The sequence below is a fragment of the Salmo salar genome, chromosome 27 (genome assembly GCF_965601325.2).
Source record: "Salmo salar chromosome 27, fSalSal1, whole genome shotgun sequence".
Lineage (NCBI taxonomy): Eukaryota > Metazoa > Chordata > Actinopteri > Salmoniformes > Salmonidae > Salmo > Salmo salar.
The window spans coordinates 3,490,769-3,514,118 of NC_138317.1; the positions used below are offsets into that span (position 1 = coordinate 3,490,769).

Genomic DNA, 23,350 nt, shown 5'->3' on the forward strand with positions numbered 1-23,350 from the left:
ACCGTTTGGGAGCCCGGCCATGGGCCCCTGCGGGGTGCCCCGCGGGTGGCGACCTGGGGCTTCAAAACAGGTGTATATATACTGTGACAGATCAAGTGACACTTAAATTGCACACAGGTGGACTTTATTTAACTAATTATGTAACTTCGGAAAGTAATGGGTTGCACCAGATCTTATTTACGGGCTTCATAGCAAAGGGGGTGAATACATATGCATGCACCACTTTTCAGTTTGACATTTCTTTGAATTTTTTGTAACAAGGGTTAGGGTTTTTACATTTCACTTCACCAATTTTGACTATTTTGTGTATGTCCATTACATGAAATCTAGATAAAAAAAACAACATTTAAATTACAGGTTGGAATGCAACGAAATAGGAAAAACGCCAAGAGGGATGAATACTTTTGCAAGGCACTGTAGGTTGACGCCTTGTTTTGAAAGCAATATCATCAAGGAACTCTCTTATAAAAGCAGTAAGGGGGAACTTTCTACAGTTTTAGATTAGTAGCTCAGCTGTAATGTGATATTGTGAGGCAAATTTGATCAGAACCCTAGAAACTCGTGTCGGTTAATGAAGATTAGCCAATCAATAGGCTTTTCACATAGGCTTTTACTGATATCATCAACAGTACTAACATCTTAAATCTTTTCCATATGATGCAATATGATTTGAGTGTTTAACGTGACGCTGGCCATCACACTGATGAGTATTGAACGGGTCATGTTCTGTGCAAGGAGGCTGCAGAAATCAGGAGTCTCTTGTCTCTTTCCCTACAGATTTACGGGATGTCAAATCAAATCACATTTTATTTGTCACATGCTTCGTAAACAACAGGTGTAGACTAACAGTGAAATGCTTGCTGACGGGCCCTTCCCAACAATTCAGAGAGAAAGACAAGATAAATAATAGAAAAATAGAAAAATAATAACACAAGGAATACATAAACAATAAGTAACGTTAACTTGATTATATACACAGAGTACCAGTACCAAGTTGATGTGCAGGGGTACGAGGTAATTGAGGTAGATATGTACATATAGTTAGGGATAATGTGACTAGTCAACAGGATAGACAAATAACAGTAACAGCAGCGTATGTAAGGAGTCAAAACAGTTAGTGAAAAATTGGTCAATGCAGATAGTCCGGGTAGCTATTAGTTAACTATTTAACTAACTATTTAGCAGTCTTTAGAAGCTGTCCAGGGTCCTATTGGTTCCAGACTTGGTGCATCGGTACCGCTTGCCATGCGGTAGAAGAAAGAACTGTCAATGACTTGGCTGACTGGAGTCTTGGACAATTTTTAGGGCTTTCCCTTGATACCGCCTGGTATAGAGGTCCTGGATGTCAGGGGGCGCTGTCCCAGTGATATACTGCAGGGTTTCCCAAACTAGGTCCTGCCCCCCCCCCCCATGCCATGAGAGGCTCGGGGGTACCTCTCATGGCATGAACTATTATTTTCACTTTTTGCAATGTAAAAATTTGAAAAGAAGCAAAAGTTCATTTGAGTTGCCTCTTCGTTAATTCTCCTGCCCCCACAAAAAAATGTCATGTGAAAAAGTTGATTTTCAGCCCTGGCCTAATATGCTAAGAGTTGATTCGGGTTGGGCTGGCCCGGTTTCATGGTTTGCAAAACATTGTAACCTATGTTTGAGACCAAGGCGTGCCAGTGGCTATGTGAGAAGCATGCCAGTATCTGGCACATAACTAGAATGAGATTCACTTTCTATGATCTCTCTCCCTCTGCTCTGATAGACATGAGCCTGGAACTCTCAGCGTTGCCCTTCATCATTTATTTCCTTATAGAATCATAGCCACGCAAAGGGTTCGGAAGGAACTGCAGCACCCCTGATAAATGTAAATACATTTGCCAAAGTTATAGAATTACTGCTGTCTGTTCAGAAATAAATGAAATCATTCAGAATAGCCTACGACATCACGAGAAGGCCAATAATTTAGCCACAGAAGATCAATAGCTTCTTTAAAAAAATATCCTAGCTGTGGATTGTAGCCAAATAAGAAGGAATAGTGAAAATCTGTCTGTGAAAAAACAGCACGCAGACAAAACAGGCCTTCCACAAAAGTTCAAATACAATCGAGATAAAACACAGGTTGGAAAGCAAATGGCTCCTGCTGAAAAGAGAAGACTCTATGCTGTACGCTACTGTACTTTGTGCCGTTCATCTTTCCCTTGATCCTGACTAGTCTCCCAGTACCTGCCGCTGAAAAACATCCCCACAGCATGATGCTGCCAACACCATGCTTCACCGTAGGGATGGTGCCAGGTTTCCTCCAGACGGGAAGCTTGGCATTCAGGCCAAAGATTTCAATCTTGGTTTCATCAGACCAGAGATTCTTGTTTCTCATGGTCTGAGTCCTTTAGGTGCCTTTTGGCAAACTCCAAGCGGGCTGTTATGTGCCTTTTACTGAGGAGTGGTTTCCGACTGGCCACTCTAACATAAAGGCCTAATTGGTGGAGTGCTGCAGAAATGGTTGTCCTTCTGGAAGGTTCTCCCATCTCCACAGAGGAACTCTGGAGCTCTGTCAGAGTGCCCATAGGGTTCTTGGTCATCTCTCTGACAAAGGCCCTTCTCCCCTAAGTGGCTGGGCGCCGCTCTAGGAAGAGTTTTGGCGGTTCAAAACTTCTTCCATTAAAGAATGATGGCGGCCACAGTGTTCTTGGGGACCTTCAATGCAGCAGACATTTTTTGGTACGCTTCCCCAGATCTGTGCCTTGACACAATCCTGTCTCAGAGCTCTACGGACAATTCCTTTGACCTCATGGCTTGGTTTTTGCTCTAATATGCACTGTCAACTATGGGACCTTATATAGACAGGTGTGTGCCCTTCCAAATCATGTCCAATCAATTTAATTTACCACAGTTGGACTCAATCCCATTGTAGAAACATCTCAAGGATGATCAAACAGGATCAACTAAGCTCAATTTCGAGTCTCATAGCAAAGGTTCTGAATACTTATGTAAATAAGGTATTTCTGTTTTTTAATTTTAATACATTTGCAAAAATGTCTAAACCTGTTTTTGCTTTGTCATTATGGGGTATTGTGTGTAGATTGATGAGTAAAAAATGTAATTTAATACATTTTAGAATAAGGCTGTAACGTAACAAAATGTGGAAAAAGTAAACGGGTCTGAATACTTTCTGAATGCACTGTTGGTGTTCCTTTTATCCAGGTGGGAAAGGGCAGTGTGGAGTGCAATAGAGATTGTGTCATCTGTGGATTTGCTGGGAAAGTCTGCGAATTGGAGTGGGTCCAGAGTGTCTGGGATGATGGTGTTGATATGAACCATGACCAGCCTTTCCAACCATTTCATGGCTACAGAATGAGTGCTACGGGGTGATAGTCATTTAGACAAGTTACCTTGGCGTTCTTGGGCAAAGGGTCTATGCTGGTCTGCTTAATCATGTAGGTATAACACACTGGGTCAGGGAGAGGTTGAAAATGTCAGTGAAGACACTTGCTCTGAGTACGCATCCTGGTAATCCGTCTGTTTTTCTCTAGTGGTGCAGCTCTCCCAGGCGCAAGGAGAGAAGGGTATAGGGAATGTGAAATTCCCAAATGTGTCTGAAGCGCTCCTTCAAATTGGCAATGCATTGATTTTAACCACAGACCTGTTCCACTCGGCCGCCTCCTGACTCCACTTGGCCCAATCCCACCTCCAAACCATGTCTGCGGTCTTGTGGGAGCTTTAGTGCCCCTGAACCTTGGATGGCTCCCCTGAGACCCCCAGCATGGGGAAGGTAGGGAAGGGGGGGTATGGAGAGACATATCCAATCTAGTTCACCCAAATGGGCACAGAGGCGGGTACGGGATGTGGTGTGGAGATAGACAGGGGAAGGCGACGGGGCAGAGGTGTGGTCCACCACCCCATGGGAAGAGCACTGGGGGTTTAAAATCAATACACTGTTAAGTGCAGCCTAGCCACAGGACACTCTCTCTCTCACTCCGGCATTAGTCATGCACCACCGAGTAGGACCCTCAATGGCTAGGCTCTAACTCTCAGGGTCCGAGGAGGACGTAGTTGGCTACACTCTTAGAAAAAAAGGTACTCTCTAGGACCTAAAAGGTTTCTTCGGCAGTCCTCATAGGAGAACCCTTCGAAGAACCCTTTTTGGTTCCAGAAAGAACCCTTTTGATTGCAGGTAGAACCCTAATGGGTTCCAAGTATATCCCTTTTCCCATTGGGTTCGACATGAAACCCAAAGAGTCCCGCCTTGAATCAAAAATGGTTCTATCTGAATCCAAAAAGGGTTTTCCTATGGGGACAGCTGAAGAATTTTTTTGGAACATTTTGACAGCAAGGAAATATAACACATTTTCAGTGCGGCCCTCTGGACCTCAGTGACAACCGATAAAAACTGTCACCATTTCTACCCAAGACCTTGGTCTTTATATTAATGTTCAAAATAGTCTTGTAAGATGTACTGTTGCTGAGAAAAACACACAAGAGTAAAACGTCTGAGTAAAAAGTGACACCCAACCCCGGTCTCCCTTATAAAGGAATGTGGAAGTGTCACAGAGCTCATGGGGAGGCAGGTAGCCTAGTGGTTAGAGCGATGGGCCAGTAACCGAAAGGTTGCCAGATTGAATACCCGAGCTGACAAGGTAAAAATCTGTCATTCTGCCCCTGAACAAGGCAGTTAACCCACTGTTCCTAGGCTGTAATTGTAAATAAGAGTTTGTTTTTAACTGACTGGCCTAGTTAAATAAAGGTAAAAAGAAAAAAAAAAGATGTTTTTGAGGGTGGATGTATTGTATGCGTTTGTACAGTCTATGTATGTGTGAAGAACCAGTTGGTGAAAATAGAGAAGTCAAAGATACATTTTCCTTGCTTGCAAGATTTTTTTTGGGGGGTATGAAAGATGAATTTAACTGATACCAATAAAGCACATAGGCTTGTATGAATACTTTGACATGGTGACTAGGTCCATGTTGTCAACCAAATGCTTGTCTTATCTTTTTACAGATCTGTTGAGCTGCAACTTTTCGTTAAATGATCTTAACAGATCGGCTGACATAATATCCAACACATCAAAAGAGGAAATATCACAAATAATACATGTTTTATTTGATTGAACCTTTATTTAACCAGGAAAAGTCCCATTGAGACACATAGTCTACTTTACATCTTTAAAATTACCACCACTATCTCAATGCATCAATGCGTATCTTTGATTACTTTCTAAAGGGGAGCTTTAGAATCCTCCTGACCCAGAAACATGTTGCCTGTGGTCCCGTTTAGCCAGTGAGAGCAGTGATAGTGTGTGACTGGAGAGGTGAGGAAACAGCCTCAGGTTCTGGTCTGCTTGGTTCTCTGTCTCAGAGGCCACTGTGGCCTTCTCATGGCTCTTACATGACGTTCTCGTATGGATTATGACTCCTAGGCGGTGGCGATTTTAGCATGTAAATCTTGGTGGGGCAAATAAAATAAATGTGGGATGCATGCCAGCAAAGCCATTACACAACACAACACTAAACAATACATTAACTGCACTAGAACGGTGAACGAGAGTCCCAACAGCAGTCCCAACACCTTACCACTGCTACACCTGGCTATCAGCGGAGCCTTGTCTGGCAGCGAAACAGTTCATTCAGCCACATTTACTGCCTTTTAAAAAAACAAAGCTGATATGGCTGACTTGCTTAAACAAATGTGGTTTATACTGACAATTGAGATGTACAAACTATGGCATACAGTGCCTTGCAAAAGTATTCATCCCCCTTGGCGTTTTTACTATTTTGTTGCATTACCACCTGTAATTTAAATTGATTTGTATTTGTATTTTATGTAATGGACATACACAAAATAGTCCAAATTGATGAAGTGAAATGAAAAAAATGACTTGTTTAAAAAAAAAGAAGGTTAACTGATAAGTGGTGCGTGCATATGTATTCACCCCCTTTAATATGAAGCCCCTAAATAAGATCCGGTGCAGCCAATTACCTTCAGAAGTCAAAGAATTAGTTAAATAAAGTCCACCTGTGTGCAATCTAAGTGTCACATGATCTGTCACATGATCTCAGTATATATACACCTGTTCTGAAAGGCCCCAGAGTCTGCAACACCACTAAGCAAGGGGCACCATGAAGACCAAGGAGCTCTCCAAACAGGTCAGAAACAAAGTTGTGGAAAAGTACAGATCAGGGTTGGGTTCTAAAAAAATATCAGAAACTTTGAACATCCCATGGAGCACCATTAAATCCATTATAAAAAATGGAAAGAATATGGCACCACAACAAACCTGCCAAGAGTGGGACGCCCACCAAAACTCACGGACCAGGCAAGGAGGGCATTAATCAGAGAGGCAACAATGAGACCAAAGAAAACCCAGAAGGAGCTGCAAAGCTCCACAGCGGACATTGGGGTGTCTGTCCAAAGGACCACTTTAAGCCGTACACTCCACAGAGCTGGGCTTTATGGAAGAGTGGCCAGAAAAAAACCATTGCTGAAAGAAAAAAATAAGCAAACACGTTTGGTGTTCGCCAAAGGCATGTGGGAGACTCCTCAAACATATGGAAGAAAGTACTCTGGTCAGATGAGACTAAAATGTAGCTTTTTGGCTGTCAAGGAATACGCTCTGTCTGGCTCAAACCAAACACCTCTCATCACCCCGAGAACCTCATCCCCACAGTGAAGCATGGTGGTGGCAGCATCATGCTGTGGGGATGTTTTTCATTGGCAGGGACTGGGAAACTGGTCAGAATTGAAGGAATGATGGATGACGCTAAATACAGGGAAATTCTTGAGGGAAATCTGGTCAGTCTTCCAGAGATTTGAGACTGGGACAGAGGTTCACCTTCCAGCAAGAAAATGACCCTAAGCATACTGCTAAAGAAAAACTCTGTAGTTTAAATGTCTTGGAATGGCCTAGTCAAAGCCCAGACCTCAATCCAATTGTGAATCTGTGGTATAACTTAAAGATTGCTGTACCCCAGCGGAACCCATCCAACTTGAAGGAGCTGGAGCAGTTTTGCCTTGAAGAATGGGCAAAAATCCCAGTGGCTAGATGTGCCAAACGTATAGAGACATACCACAAGAGACTTGCTGATGTAATAGCTGCAAAAGGTGGCTCTACCAAAGTATTGACTTTGGGGGGGTGAATAGTTATGCACGCTTAAGCAAGCTTAAGTTGTTTGTTTCACAATAAAAAATATTTTGCATCTTCAAAGTGGTAAGTATTTTGTATAAATCAAATAATACAAACCCCCCAAAAATCCAAGTTGTAAGGCAACAAAAAAGGAAAAATGCCAAGAGGGGTGAATACTTTCGCAAGGCACTGTAAGGGGACAACAAGCTGACAAGAGGCAATCCATAATTTCGATTAAGACATTACTGAGCGAGCTAGAACGGACTTAGTCAATATAACTATTTGTTTAGCACTTTTGAAATTTACAGCAACAGAATTCATAACATGGGCTGTTCTTACAGTGTTCTCCATGTACACCAAGTCAGAACCGTAGGATAAATAAAGGGGGCATATAAGCAGACAATGAAAGCTCTTACAATATTCAATGATTACATTTACCAAAAACAAGTTATAAGCTACATGTGCACCACCAAGTCAGAACAGTAGGCGAAATTAAGAGGTGAAGATAGACCAAATTATTAGGGTTAGGCACATGGGTGACTAACAGCTTACTACACAACATACAACATACAGTTGACGTCGGAAGTTTACATACACCTTAGCCAAATACATTTCAACTCAGTTTTTCACAATTCCTGACATTTAATCCTCGTAAAAATTCCCTGTCTTTGGTCAGTTAGGATCACCACTGTTTTTTAAGAATGTGAAATGTCAGAATAATACTATAATAGAGAGAATGATTTATTTAAGATATATTTCTTTCATCACATTCCCAGTGGGTCAGAAGTTTACATACACTCAATTAGTATTTGGCAGCATTGCCATTAAATTGTTTAACTTGGGTCAAACGTTTTGGATAGCCTTCCACAGATGAACGTGGTACCTTCAAGCGTTTGGAAATTGCTCCCAAGGATGAGCCAGACTAGTGGAGGTCTACAATTTTTTTTCTGAGGTCTTGGCTGAATTCTTTTGATTTTCGAATGATGTCAAGCAAAGAGCCACGGAGTTTGAAGGTAGGCCTTGAAATACATCCACAGGTACACCTCCAATTGACTCAAATGTTATCATTTAGCCTATCAGAAGCTTCTAAAGCTATGACATCATTTTCTGGAATTTTCCAAGCTGTTTAAAGGTACAGTCAACTTAGTGTATGTAAACTTCTGACCCACTGGAATTGTGATACAGTGAATTATAAGTGAAATAATCTGTCTGTAAGCAATTGTTGGAAAAATTACTTGTGTCATGCACAAAGTAGATGTCCTAACCGACTTGCCAAAACTATAGTTTGTTAGCAAGAAATTTGTGGAGTGGTTGAAAAACGGGTTTTAATGACTCCAACCTAAGTGTATGTAAACTTCCGACTTCAACTGCACATATCTCCCTGGCATTTTACATAATCTATGCAGCAGCATACAAGACATTTTTGGACTCACCTTGTTGTGCTGTGCTCACTTGAACAGGAAGGTGGCACGGCGGTCCTTCGTGGGCAAATTCTGTCATCAATCTTTGCCATCAAAGTCTGGCATTCTCTGTATTTATGGTGCTTTCAAGACAACTGGGAACTCTGGGAAGAAAAAGGTTGAATCATGATGACGTCAGTGATCTTCAGGTCATAGCTCTAGAAAGAGGCCTGAGTTCCCGATTTACAATTCCAAGTTCAAAACTTATTTTCCCAGTCGTAGCTCGTTTTTCCCATGTTCCCAGTTATCTTGAACTCACAGTTTGCCACTGATTCCTTTCAAACCACTCATTGTTGAATTTGCGATTTCCAACTTTGAGCACTGATACATTTTCTCTATAATTTATTTTCATTATTTATCTTCATATGACAAGGATTAAATAGGATATGCCAGTAGATTGTCGACTTGATTCATGATGATGACTGCAAAACTAAGATTTTGAAAGTATAATGTTGACATGATCAGTCCAATCAAAGCTACTGTAGATATAACTTGATTTGATGTAATTTTATCTGTGGCCAATGACCTTGAGCCTTCTTGGATGGGCACTTCTAATGTAACTCTATGGCAGCACCCAAGGGGCTAGAACTTTAGAATTCTACCCTTAGACTTGGCGGTGACGTAGTGTCTCCATTAGTGACAGAACACTGAGCCAATCATGGTGCAACGCTCCGTATTTTCTGCTGGCTTGCCCCACCACCACAGAAAACACTGAGCTAGGCTGAAACACCTGCATTTTGGAGCTCTCTTACTCAAGAAAGCAAAAAAGAGACCATGTTTTTATGTGGCTTTATTAACTCAATTGTATATATATATATTTTTACATTGTTTGCAAACTGGTAAGTGACATGTATTAATGCCAAAATAACATGCAAAACAGGCAAGCCCCCCCCCCCCCCAAAAAAATAATTGCCCCACCTGCCCTGAGTGACGGGTCGCCACTGCTCCTGGGTGCATAACTGCATGCACCAGATTAAGACTCCAAGGTGTCATTATTATTTCCACTGCAATTTCCTACCGTCCACTAGGGGCAGCGCGAGCACCTATTACCATCTAGTAGGCGCGTGTGCTAAGGCTCCGAGGATCGCGGGTTCAATCCCAATTCTAGGCATTCATTTAAAACATTTTTTTTTAACCCTATCCCAAACCTTAACCCCTACCTTAACCACTCGGAATGAATGCCTAAACTTAACCGTCAAGTTTGTTCTGTTTTAACCCTATCCCAAACCTTAACCCTAACGTTAACCACTCGGAATGAATGCCTAAACTTAATTGTCGAATTTAACGTTTCGGTTTCACTTTTGCATAGTTTGACTGACAGCTAAAACACGTCAAAATACTTCTTAATTAAAACGGCCACACAGTGCATAATCTAAAGACGGAACCACATTCGCCCCAGCCCAACAGTGCATAATTAATACGGCCCCAAAGTGCATATCTCTGTTGCTGTAGTTATGTACGGGGACTGCATTTTCTTTGGTGATTGAGTTGGGTTCTTATATGAAAACAGAACATTGGGACCAGTGAAGGCCTATGAGAAGGGCACATACAAAGTCCCTGTATACCCAGACCTATACCAATACAATAGACCTAGTTGTTCAAATTACAGCTTGCTGGTTAATTCAATGTAGATGAAATCGATGGCTAATATGGAGCCTAACTGATACTGAATAAAAAAAATATTGTTATGGGAAGCTAAGTAAACAATTTGCACATCGGCAGTTGAAAAATAATAGTAAATTCACCACTTCCTATTGCTACTCTCCTCCCACTGCACCCAGCTCTTGTACTCAACAATGTCTGAGTTTCAAGCACATGCCATGAATGGTTGTGAACGGCAACCAGAGTCTATCGACTTGTTGTCGGAGTTCTGACTTGTAGCGGCTCCCATGGCTCTCTCTTGTTTTGTCTAGGAATTATCTATTGACTTCTTCAGGATTGGTGGGTCCCAAGTGTCATATTCAAATCAGGATTTTACTGTATATTATGGACTGCAAGAGAAAAGGACAAGACCATATGCTATAAAGGTCCTCAAGCACCACCAATGCAAGTGGCCGTCTACATTTTACATTTTAGTAGACGCTCTTATCCAGAGCGGCTTACAGTAGTGAATGCATACATTTCATAGAATTATTTTCCTGTACTGGCCCCCCGTGGGAATCGAACCCACAACCCCTGGCGTTGCAAACACCATGCTCTACCAACTGAGCTACAGGCTCTAGGCTACTGGGCCCCTTGAGACCTTAGTGGCCTGTGCTGCATTGCCCTCCAATATCTATGCAGGCTACTTTTAAAGCACTAATTTCCTTCAAGGCAAACTTCACTTGGAAAATATCTTGGGTGTTCACTTGACAAGCCTAAATATCAAGCTACATAGTTGACTGTATGGCCACACCTCGTGCCTGGTGTTATAGGCAGAGGTCAATACAAAAGAGCAAACAAGAGCACCTAGGTTGTCAGATGCTTCAGATGCTCCGGAATACGTTTATTCACTGACATAAACACAGAGCAAACAAGGTCGATTTGTGTTTCAATCTCCATCCCCCAGAGTCTATTTCTTGCATGATTCCTTCCTGAGAGGCCAGAACAATCAGAACTCTAGCTTGTTAGGAGGTGTTAATTGGAGTTAGTCAGATGCTTCACTTTCTGTCAAGGAGTCTGACAACAGAATTAATTAGAATACGGGTTATTTAAATCAGTGTTCTCAATGCGAATGTTATGACTTCTCCCTTTACTACAACCAACCATTTGGACATTGGATATAGTGCATACATTTCTGCAAAAAAGCATATATTATTCATTATTTACACTGATTTACACCAGCTTACTGGTGAATTTATATGAAGGTTAGTATAATGAGGAAAGAAGCAGAGATGCTGTCCAAAGGTGGCTGAGATGTTAATAATAGAACACTGTCTTTTCCAAATAGACTTTTAAGTCCAATCAGGGCCGGCCCTAGCCTTTTGGGGGCCCTAAGCAAGATTTGGTTGGGGGCCACCACCTCGCGGACAATACATTTTAGTGGTTCCCCTCTTGACGACAGAGAGAACATTTTGACTTTTTAAAGTTAACTTCATGCAATGCTGCATGTTTTGCCATTGGGCATAGAGAAAATGTTGTGGTTTTAAAGCAAGTTACCTGCAATTCTGCACATTTCACCATGGAGGAGAGAGAAGAATTTGCAGTTTTAAAGCTAATGTCCTGACATTTAAAAAATGTTGCCATGACTTATGCCATGTTAATATGATATCTGAGTAAGAGTGACTAACAAAATCAGTAGGGACCCCCTGGACGTCACGGCCCCTGGGCATGTGCCCTTCGTACCCGGTTGGTAATTCGGCCATGAGTTATACAACTTTTCATAGCTGGATAGACTAACTTACCAATCTAAAAAAAATAGCTGACATGGACTAATTGAGTGACTGTCAGTGACTGACATAACAAGAGGAAAACTGCTGATACACAACCAAATTTTGAAATTGCACCTTGTGCATTCTACCACAGATTATCCATTATATTGACCAGATACTCTAGTGGCTGCTCAAACAATGAAAAGAAAAGAAAATGTTGAGCCAATGAGAGGGCAGATACGCGTGTGAACAACAGGCACAATGGTTTCCACTAGTTATCACAGCCACAATGTCAATATTGGCTATATTGTAAAAGTTTTGATTTTTAGTTTAAGGTTAGGGTTAAGCACAAGGTTTGCAGTGTAGTTAAGGTTAGGTTTAGGTTTAAAATTTTAAGGCATCAATTGTAGAAATAGATAGGGTTTAGGACTTTTTGGCTGTTGTAACTACGACCATGCACAACTCCGATATAATGTTTTTTCTCAAAGTTGCCGGGATGTCACATGTTCTACTTATATCAATACACTTGTAACAACCTAATCATTACAAAACGTATATTCGCAAATAAGCCATTGCATTTTTTGTTAACAAAATTTGACACTCTCATTGACCTCCATACAAAAACTCTTCGCTTGGTGAGCGAAAAAAAACAAAAGAAACACTACCTGCTGGAGAAGAGAGATTTTGGGCCAGTTTTCCCTCTCTCTTCGATTCTACCATTCCAACTCTCAACAGTAAGCTGAGACCCGAATGAGTTCCTTTTTTGGGGGGCTTGGGGCCCCCTAGCAGCCGGGGGCCCTAAGTGTCCGCTTATGTCGCTTTTGCCTAGGGCCGGCCCTGAGTCCAGTTATATGCATAAATTAGCTATCATACTTGTAGGCCTAACAATATCCTGTAATGACTTCTTGACAGAAGTGAACAGTCTTATTATACTACAGTTATCAGTCTGGTTTTTGTTGGATTTATATGTTGCTTGATGGTGGTGAACTTTTGCGATGCTGACACCCAGGCCTTATACAATCACCACCATACTGTCGTGTCGTATTGAATGAACTCACAGATTGTAGTAATAATAGGCTAATATTAATAACAATAATTATCAGTAAATTATTATCTATAATATGGATGTGGTCGTGTTCTTTGTAGATGAATGAGGTCCATCACAAAAACTTGAGTCTTGTCTTCTTTGCAAATTTGGAACCAAAATGTGGGGCTCAAAACAGGTTGGGCTCTGCTCCACCTGCCCTGAATGTCACGACTTCCGCCGAAGTCGGTCCCTCTCCTTGTTCGGGCGGCGTTCGACGTCACCGGCCTTCTAGCCATCGCCGATCCACTTTTCATTTTCCATTTGTTTTGTCTTTGTCTTACACACCTGGTTTCAATCCCCCAATTACCTGTTCATTATTTAACCCTCTGTTCCCCCATGTTTGTTTGTGAGTAATTGTTTATTGTATTGCGGTCCGTATTGTGGCCTTGTATTTACGACGTGTATTGTGATATATTTTGAGTAAAATTGCTTTCTTTACTCTTATCTGCTGTCCTGCGCCTGACTCATCTCACCAGCTACACACAGACGCTTTTCCACTGAATGACGGGTCGCCACTGATAGTATGTATCAAAATATGCCTTATTTACTTTAAAGAACTAATAAAATAGTGATTTGTCAGACATCATAGGCAGCAGTTCTATAGAGATGAGATGATGACTTGGAATTAAATAATAAAGTCATCAAATAGGCCTAAAACAGATAATATACACAACTGAAATATTTTATAAAAGTAATACATTATGGTTAATAAGCAGTAATGGGTAGTCGCCACCATCATGGGACTTTTATTAATTGTTTTATTCTGTGTTGTTACAGCATTAACCCACATAATGCATAGTGCATTTAAAGTCAAAAAAAAATTATCAAAACCGAAATCAAAGACCGTAATCATTTTTTTCTAATCAAACTGAAACCGAACCGACTTCTAAAAGCACTAATCGCTCAGCACTAATTCACATACTGTCCATACTGTCTATACACCATTCACATAAAATACATTCAGTGCCTTCGGAAAGTATTCAGAACCCTTCCCTTTTTCCACATTTTGTTACATTACAGCCTTATTCTTAATTTTAAAAAAATTCCCTCAGCAAAAAATGTTTTTTAGAAATAAAAAACAAATACCTTATTTACTTAAGTATTCAAACCCTTTGCTATGAGACTCGAAATTGAGCTCAGATGCATCCTATTTCCATTGATCATCCTTGAGATGTTTCTACAACTTGAGTCCACCTGTGGTAAATTCAAATGTCTATATAAGGTCCCACAGTTGACAGTCCATGTCAGAGCAAAAACCAAGCCATGAGGTCAAAGGAATTGTCCGTAGAGTGTGGCCTCCATCATTCTTAAATGGAAGAAGTTTGGAACCTCCAAGACTCTTCCTAGAGCTGGCTGCCCGGATTGAACTCTTTGGCCTTAATGCCAAGTGTCACATCTGGAGGAAACCTGGCACCATCATTATGGTGAAGCATGTTGGTTTCAGCATCATGCTGTGTGGATGTTTTTCAGCGGGAGACTAGTCAGGATTGAGGCAAAGATGAACGGAGCAAAGTACAGTGAGATACTTGATGAAAACCTGCTCCAGAGCGCTCAGGACCTTAGACTGGGGAGAAGGTTCATCTTCCAACAGGACAATAACCCTAAGCACACACCCAAGACAACACAGGAGTGGCTTTGGGACAAGTCTCTGAATGTCCTTGAGTGGCCCAGCCAGAGATCGGACTTGAACCCGATCGAACATCTGTAGAGACCTGAAAATAGCTGTACAGCAACGCTCCCCATCCAACCTGACAGAGCTTGAGAGGATCTGCAGAGAGGAATGGGAGAAACTCCCCAAATACAGGTGTGCCAAGCTTGTAGCGTCATACCCAAGAAGACTTGAGGCTGTAATCACTGCCAAAGGTGCTTCAACAAAGTACTGAGTAAAGGGTCTGAATTCTTGTGTAAATGTGATATTTCATTATTTTATTTTTAATACATTAGAAAAAATGTCATAAAAGCTATTTTTGTTTTGTCACTATGGGGTATTGTGTGTAGATTGAGGAAAATAAACAATTGAATCAATTCTAGAATAAGGCTGTAACGTAACAAAATGTGGAAAAAGTCAAAAGGTCTGATTAATTTCCGAATGCACTGTATACACTGAGTGTACAGAACACCCACTCTTTCCACGACATAGACTGACCAGGGGAATCCAGGTGAAAGCTATTAACACTTATTGATGTCACTTGTTCAATCCACTTCAATCAGTGTATATGAAGGGGAGGAGACAGGTTAAAGAAGGATTTTTAAGTCTTGAAATAAATGAGACATGGATTGTGTATGTGTACCATTCAAAGGGTGAATGGGTAAGACAAAAGATGTCAGTGCCTTTGAACGGGATATGGTAGGTAGTAGGTGCCAGGCGTGCCAATTTGAGTGTGTCAAGAACTGCAACGCTGCTGGATTTTTCACACTCAACAGTTTCCATTTTGTTACATTACAGCCTTAATCTAAAAATATATTTTTTTAATTAAAAAATCCTCAGCAATCAGCACACAATGCCCCATAATGACAAAGCGAAAACGGGATTTTGGAGATTTTTTGCATATGTATTAAAACTCAAAAACTGTATTCAGACCCTTTGCTATGAGACTCGAAATTGAGCTTAGGTGCATCCTGTTTCCATTAATCATCATTGAGATGCTTCTACAACGTGATTGGTGTGCACCTGTGGTAACTTCCATTGATTGGACATGGTTTTTACTCTGACATGGACTGTCAACTGTGGGACCTTATATAGACAGGCGTGTGCCTTTCCAAATCAAGTCAATTCTTAAATGGAAGAAGTTTGGAAGGGTTCTGAATACTTTCCTAAGGCACTGTAGAGTCCATGCCCCAACGAATTGAGATTGTTCTGATGGCAAAAGGGGGTGCAACTCAATATTAGGAAGGTGTTCCTAATGTTTTGTACACTCTGAGTAAATTTACAGTATATTCCGGACTCTGGTTCGTAAGCTAATTTCCTGCAATTCTATCCATTTTGCGATGGGGTTTTGTACTGTCTATTTAAACACTGTATTCTCGACATAGCTCATTCTAATATTACTACTGTACATTGCATTTTATTTGCTGTTTATTCACACCGCATATTTATTTATATAATGGCTTCTTGACATAGCTCACTAATAGATCTATTGATGCACACATCATTCATAGAATATCTTGTGTAAATTCTTTTGGTGTATATACACAGATTGCATTTTTTTATTATTGTTACATTGCTATTTGGGTTGTTAAATTGGATTCATTCCAACACTTCTTATAAACATTTGGGGGGGATTATTCGTGCTGTTTGACTTTATACAGCATTGTTAGGAGCTAGTAACATAAGCATTTTGCTGCACACGTTTGCTATAACATCTGCTAAACTGTGTAGGCTACCAATAAACTTTTATTTATTTCCACAACAAAGAGTGTAGAAGAAGGCTCAACTTCTTTGCTGTTTTCGTGACCTGGCTACCACGCTGTGAACAGCATGTAGTGAACCTTTGTACATGCGCAGATACTACGTGTGAATGTAAGAGAGCGAAGTCTTGCATCTAAATATATGCGTTACTGCTTGTGGCAACGTCATTTCAAGACTCAATTTGCAAAGTGGGACGATTGTTTATGAAAGACTGTTTTTATTACCCATTTCATAACACCTCCATAAAGACAATTTGTACAAGATACATCACATACTAAAGTGCACAAATACTGTACAACGAAATTACTTTAAATAAAATCACATTTGTAAAAATAAAATGAACTGGGGACATGTTTTAAAAACAACATTTGTCACAATGCATGTGCGTGTTCAGGTATGGGGTTGGGGGTGAGCTTGTGCAGCTTGCTTGGGAGCACGAAGCTTTGGCACCTTTAGATAAAAATGAATAAAGGGTGTTTAAAAGGTAAAGGGGAGCACTGAATTAAAAACAACAAATTATACGATTTTAATAAATACAGTCTTTTTAGGGGCTTGTGTAGAAGGCATAGTAGCCCATGCCTTTGGGGTTGTCTTTGTTGAACTCTTCCGCTGTGGTCAAGTCCTCACACTTGATGGTGGGCGAGTTCTCTGTGCTCGACCCACCAGGTGACATCCGGCGTCTCTTGCAGACCATGGAGTACACGCCCGAATCGTTAGAGTCCACAGATTTCAGCGAGTGGGAGGTCTCGATCCAGGTGGAGGCTGCGGTGCTCTCCTCGGGCAGCTTGTCTTTGCTAGCAGCCAGTTGGTCGTCTGTGAAGGCTGGGGGGCTGGGCCGAGGGGACCAGGGCAGGCCTGTGGTCATCTTTCTCTGGTAAGTGCTTCTGGTGCCCCAGCTGGCCGCCATTGAGGCGAAGGCCGAGTCGGGGTAGTAGCTGAGGGCGTGGGAGGTCTGGAGGGGCAGGGGCTTGATGCCGTAGGACAGCAAACTGCTGGCTGAGTAGTCCTGGTCGTAGGACAGGTCCAGCTTGTTGGAGCCTGACTGCTGGACCGGGGTGACGAACCAGCGCTGAGCCGAGCTGGCCCCGACGTCTTCGGCCTGGGGGGAGAGGAGACTGTTGGTCTGGGGCACAGCCCGCTCCCCGGTGTAGAAGCGGTTCTGGGGCAGGTTGTTGACAAACTGGTCCTGGAAGAAGGGCTGCATGGCATAGCGGGCACCTGGCACAATCTGGTGAGAGCGAGGGGAGGCTGTCGGGGAGGGAGTCAGTCTGTCACCCTCTGGTGCTGTATACATCCTGTGGAAGAGAGAGACAAAGGTCCAAGGATGAGTAATTTGCAAGAGAAAAACAAGTTCACACTTGACAGACTAAAAGTAGCAGAGCAGTAAAAAATGGTGACAAAACCGCATGCAAAATAGGATGCAAGGCATTGTCACTTACGAGTCATAGTTGTCTCTGAAGCCTTTAGCAAAGGGGTTGTGGTCGATTTTAAGCTGTGTGATCTGGAAAGGAGAGAAGATACATGTTCAAGCCATGGTCGGCAGAGTTGACAAAAACACATTTTATAGACACAGTCAATATAGAAACTTAAGAAAAATCTTAAGCAGATAAGATGTTTCTTATGTAGATAAGATGATGGTAGTGGGTATCTTACGTCTGTATTCTGGTAGGCAGTGACTGCGATGAACTGGTTCTCTGGGAAGGTAAAAGTCTGTGTCTTAGCCTCACTGCCTACGTCCTCCACTCCCTCTTCTGTGACCTCCACGATGTGGAGCCGAGGCTGGTATTTATGAAGAGACTGCAAGACAATCATCTACAAGAAAAAAAGTGTGAATTCAAAGTTAGTGCTTGGGGTTCTCATGGAATGCGTTAAAAACTGTTACTGTGGTTGGTTACTTGTCACATCACCAATTACATTTTGGAGACTCTTGCCAATAGCACTCTAAAAATGAAAGAAAACGATGGTTTTGGACTCATTTGGGATCTCTTATGCCTACTAAAACACCAAAGACAGCTTTTAAAAAGTAGCCCAAGACATTTGAGTCGCAATAAAAAAAAAAATGCTAAATTCTGGTGTAGGCCTCACCTGTGTGTTATTATTGTTTGCCCCTTTGTTGTTGGTCAGCTTCAGTTTGCCGAAGGAGATCTCTTGCCTCATCCAGTGAGCGCCAGTGTTTGGGGATTCAGGATGAACATACATCTTGTTACCTGTGATTGAATAAATGATGTGGGACATAAAACATACAAATATTAAGTACAATGCAGCACAAATGCAAAACACACATTGAAAGAATAGCACAGATATTTTCCATTTCTTGAACTTGAACTTCTCTTACATTTAAAAAAAAAAAAAAAAAAACTGCAATTTGTCAATTTACCAAGTAACTTGCAGTCAAACAATTGTTGAATCATGTGCTCAGGATTTCAACGTTAAAAGCAATCAGATGTGAAACTGTGGAGCTATTAGGCTAACATTTAAATATGATTAAATTGCAAAAAACATGCAAATGGAAGATTGACGTTTACAATTCAAATATTATTAAAACATTGGCAAGCCATTTTACATTATATGAAAATAAATGTAAAAAAATGACACATTACTGATAATGAATTATAATTTAATCTGTTTTCCATGAAAACTGAAAACAAACCAAGCACATTATGGACGAGTTCATGTTGCAAGGTTGTGCTCTTGATATGAATGCCATCAACTAACAATGTTTGAATGGTTGTCTTTTTCTTTTAAAATGGGGTTAATAAACCAACAAAAACAAAGAACACAGCATAAATAACCAGTTAATTGGGTGTAAATTGCAGGGAAATATCTAACGAAACGTTCCCGATCTAAATTTAATTTAATCCCCGTTAGTTTAAATGTGCTGCTTCTGTAGACTATATGGCTTGAGGCCTTATTTAGTTTCGAAATATGCCTCTAAATAAGTACATTAAAGGTGCATTTAATATTAGTCTCACCTTGCATGTTGTTGTCTGCTTTCCCACAAGTAACCCACTTTCCTCCTTGAAATCGCCAGTGATTTGGGTCGGCCAACACGACCTCAACAAACACGTTATAATGCGCCGTCAAGTTCAGTCCAGTGATGTTGAAACTGAGAAATGGAAACATCCGCCTGAAAGAAAAGAACAAATTCGATGGCACAATTATTGCAAATAAAATTTCAAGGGTGCACTCAAAACGAAAATTACAAGAGGGAGTCATTGCATTTCAGAAGATTCGTAAGGTTAAGTCATGGCATGCACTAATTAATACTTGACACTTTATTTTCATCACATAAAAATACAATAAAAAGGCTTTAAAACTTTGTATAACCTAAATTATTATTTAGAAATAAACAAGTAAATAACATTCAAATATGACACAACGAAATATAAACAACTATTGCAACATCAAAGAAGGTCGGATATTTATTAGGCTAACCATAATCAAACATTCATTTTAAAGTGTAGTGTCCCACCAAGTACAGAACATGGTTGTAATAAGCCACGGATACGTCACAGTAAAAATGGTCCCCAAAAAACACCCTAATCTGTGAGGTGCAACGCTTGTTGAGAGCTCTATGAACACGGTTATGCCTAACATTTTTAGAAGCATTAGACCAGAACCTTGATGCCATTTCGTCTAAATTTGAACATCAGTCATGAAGATTAAGCTATTTTGTTTTTAATGCCTCTGCTCACCTGCCCTGTTTCGTGATGATCATCTCGGTCTGGAATCGGTGAAACTTGAGCCACAGGGGCCGGTTGCAGAGATAAACTTGAGCCCTCGCTCCCGGTGTGGACCCCGGGAGAGCCATGGAACCAATACATGAACCCGTTCCCGGATAGGAGGGGTACAGGCATCCTGGACCCTGGCCGAACTGGTAGCTGCTGCCAAACTGACTCCGGCTAGTGCACACGGAGGACGAAAACCCCGTCGGTGGCAGGACCGATCCGTAATGAAGGGAGGAATACCTGGATCCATTTGACCCGCTGTACACTGTCCCCGTTTGTCCTGCGTATGGAAAGAGGGAACACGGGTTTGCCATATCGGAGCTCGTCTGAGAGGACGAGATGAAATATCTGTCAGAGCCAAGTTCATCTATGTTGTACCGCCGGCCAGTGGACAGGTCATCCTCACCGACCATCGGTGAGCCTTTTCTTCCGTCTGGGGTAGCTTTAGTCCCAGTGAAGGCGTCGCCCTCTCCCTCACCCATCATGGCGTTCCCCACTCCGCTCAAATATTTATTAGGACCGTTCCTTGGTTCGGATTCTGTCCGGTCAACTTGATATTCGATCTGCGATGGCCCCGGGCTATTGTTTGCACTATCTGATGATGTGAGGTTGTAAAAAGTCTTGGGTAAGTTGATGTTTGATGCGCTGGGAAGAATATTCTCTAGCTGCATTATTCTTGAAATAGCAAACACTACAGAATTAAAAGATCCCAAAATAGGCTACAATCGCAACCACCAAGACGCTACACCACTGCGCCCTGGTAGGAGTCCTCTGTGGCCGTCCCTGTTCTCCTCTGCTAACCAACGCTGACCTTCTCAGTTGCACCTACGGATTTACGCACACTATACGGTTATGATCTGCTCAAGAATTGTTCAAGTGCTCTTATATGATCGCCTTCTTTAAACACCCAACTCGTGGCAAGCGTCAGGGGAGGAGCTTTTGGGGGATCCATGTAATAAGCTACAACCCTTTCCATGCCCATTGGTTCAACTCACTGATTTAATTAAATTAGACATAGGCTATCATATTTGACATAACCATTTTAAATCCATTGCACATTTGCACGGACTTTGGGTAGCCTATTCCGTATGTTCTGACAACGACTTAGGCTATTCTACAGGCCCATGATGACATTGAATTCGCTAAATTGTTAGGCTATTCATGCGCAATGTTTGCAAATATTCTGGATAAAAGCAATTAGCCTATATGCAACGATGTTTTATGAACATTTTACAGTTTGTTGAAAGTTTGCCTGAAGGACTGGAAATCAACAGTTTCTTCCCAAAATATATTAAAGTAATTGGGAGATATCCACACAGAGTGGGTGAAAACACGGTTTGGTGATGAAATGTCAATTCCTTAAGTTATAAAATGCATTTGACCAATAATCATTCAGTGGGGTCTTTCTCTAACATATCATTAGCATTATATCCAACAATTCGGATTTCGTAACCTAATGCATCTGATAATAAGCACCAAGCTCTGTTGATACAGCAGTGGATTCTGTAACAACGTTTGAGGATTTTACATTTTGTGCTTGCTTCTTCAGTTATTTACGCGGGTCGCAAAAAGCAAAATTAGCATGACAAGATCTGAATTAAATGTAAAGGGATATGGAAATTAAAGGCTTGTATATGCTCAGTGCTTCGTTGACATTTCACAGAGATACGCTTGTTTTTGTGAGAAATCTTAGAAAATTAACAGGAATTTGGAATGAATATGAGAAACGTATACTAAGATATGAAAATACTTCATGTCATGTCTCAAAATCGATATCCATCTTGCCTCTATATTGTTTAATGTCCTGCGGATTCGAGAATAAAGATGATGAGTTCAGCAGGAAAGTGAGCCTGTCAGTTAGCCAGTAGCCTTCATTCTTGCACAGCTGAAGTGATGCAATTTTCCTGACTTTTTACCATATTTTTTTCTGTCAACATTGATTTTGTCACCAAGTGGCCATCCTACAAGGGTAAAAACTCCTATAACTTTTGATCGGATTATGCTAGAGACATCATGTTTGGACCATTTGTTTTCTTAGAGAACTATTTACATAATTAACATATTTTACGTATTGGTCACCCTACAAATCACGATTTTTTTGGGGGGGGATTGAAACTCACTTAGATTGAAAACTTTTTGGGAGTATTTTGTTACTTTACACATTCCTCGGGCCTACATTGTATGTAAGAAATTGAACATACCCTTTGCCAACAAACCTCATGCATTTAAAGCTCCAACATGTAACTTTTTGGGCAACCCAAACAAATTCTTATAGAAATGTAAGTTATAGGTCTGTCATACTGATTGAAAGCAAGTCTAAGAAGCGGTAGATCTGTTCTATGTGGGCTATTTCTATGTTTCCCGTTCTTAACTTTCGTTTTTGCTTCTTTTACTTTCGGTTTTGTACACCAGCCAGAAAATAGTTTACAATATTTGTTGTTATGGAAAATATATTTAAAGCGGTTTAGATTGTGCAATGATTCTCTACACTATACTTGCTTGTTGTGTCACATACACTAAAATTAGGTGTACTATTAGAATTATTAGAATTTAGCAACCTTTAATTAGACAATTCTTGTCAGAGTCATATCAATCCGCACGTGCTCTAAGCGTCCATGTATATCAACTCCTTATTGGTCGTTTTCTTTATTGAGAACTCTTCACATGTCAAATTGAATTGCCTGCTATCTCTCTTCGAATTCTACGAAAGTGTGCATGTTAAAATCAAATGGAATCAAATTATATGAAATTAAAATGTTACATAATAATAAAGAACTTCCCTTTACTTAGATCCTTATGCACGCCACATCTTCCAGTCCTCATATGTTCTTTCTGAAGTGACAGATTTGTATCAAGCAGCAAATATGTCAAGTGGCTCTGAGCCTGTTTACAGGAAACGGTGAAAAAAGTGAAAGTGTCACCTGTGAGGTCTGTGGTTTTCACAAAGGAAATAAATAATACATTTTTTAGATTAATTCGTTATTAATCTCATAAAAAACTACTCATAAAACATATATCATAAATTACCATCAATTGAGAGCAATTTAATAACCTATCATCAAAAGGGAAAATATCCTATAACAATCATGGCTATCAACCAAGCAAATAATATAAAGGCTAGGTCTACTTTTGGGAATGGTTTAATTGAATGGAAAGGCTAAATGATTACCCTAGATGTGATCAAATAGCCTAAACCTATATTTAAAGA

At 40.9% G+C, this 23,350-nt stretch overlaps 1 protein-coding gene across 1 annotated transcript; it reads right to left on the reverse strand.

The window, feature by feature from the left end:
* Positions 1-16,614: 16,614 nt before the first annotated feature.
* On the reverse strand, positions 16,615-22,990 carry LOC106588197 (eomesodermin). The gene is made up of 6 exons (XM_014176954.3): positions 20,110-22,990; positions 19,387-19,541; positions 18,500-18,621; positions 18,068-18,226; positions 17,854-17,915; positions 16,615-17,709 (listed from the first exon to the last, which is right to left on the reverse strand). Exons 1-6 carry the CDS (start codon positions 20,811-20,813, stop codon positions 16,959-16,961), a joined length of 1,953 nt encoding a protein of 650 aa, XP_014032429.1. The 5' UTR covers positions 20,814-22,990; the 3' UTR covers positions 16,615-16,958.
* Positions 22,991-23,350: the final 360 nt, after the last annotated feature.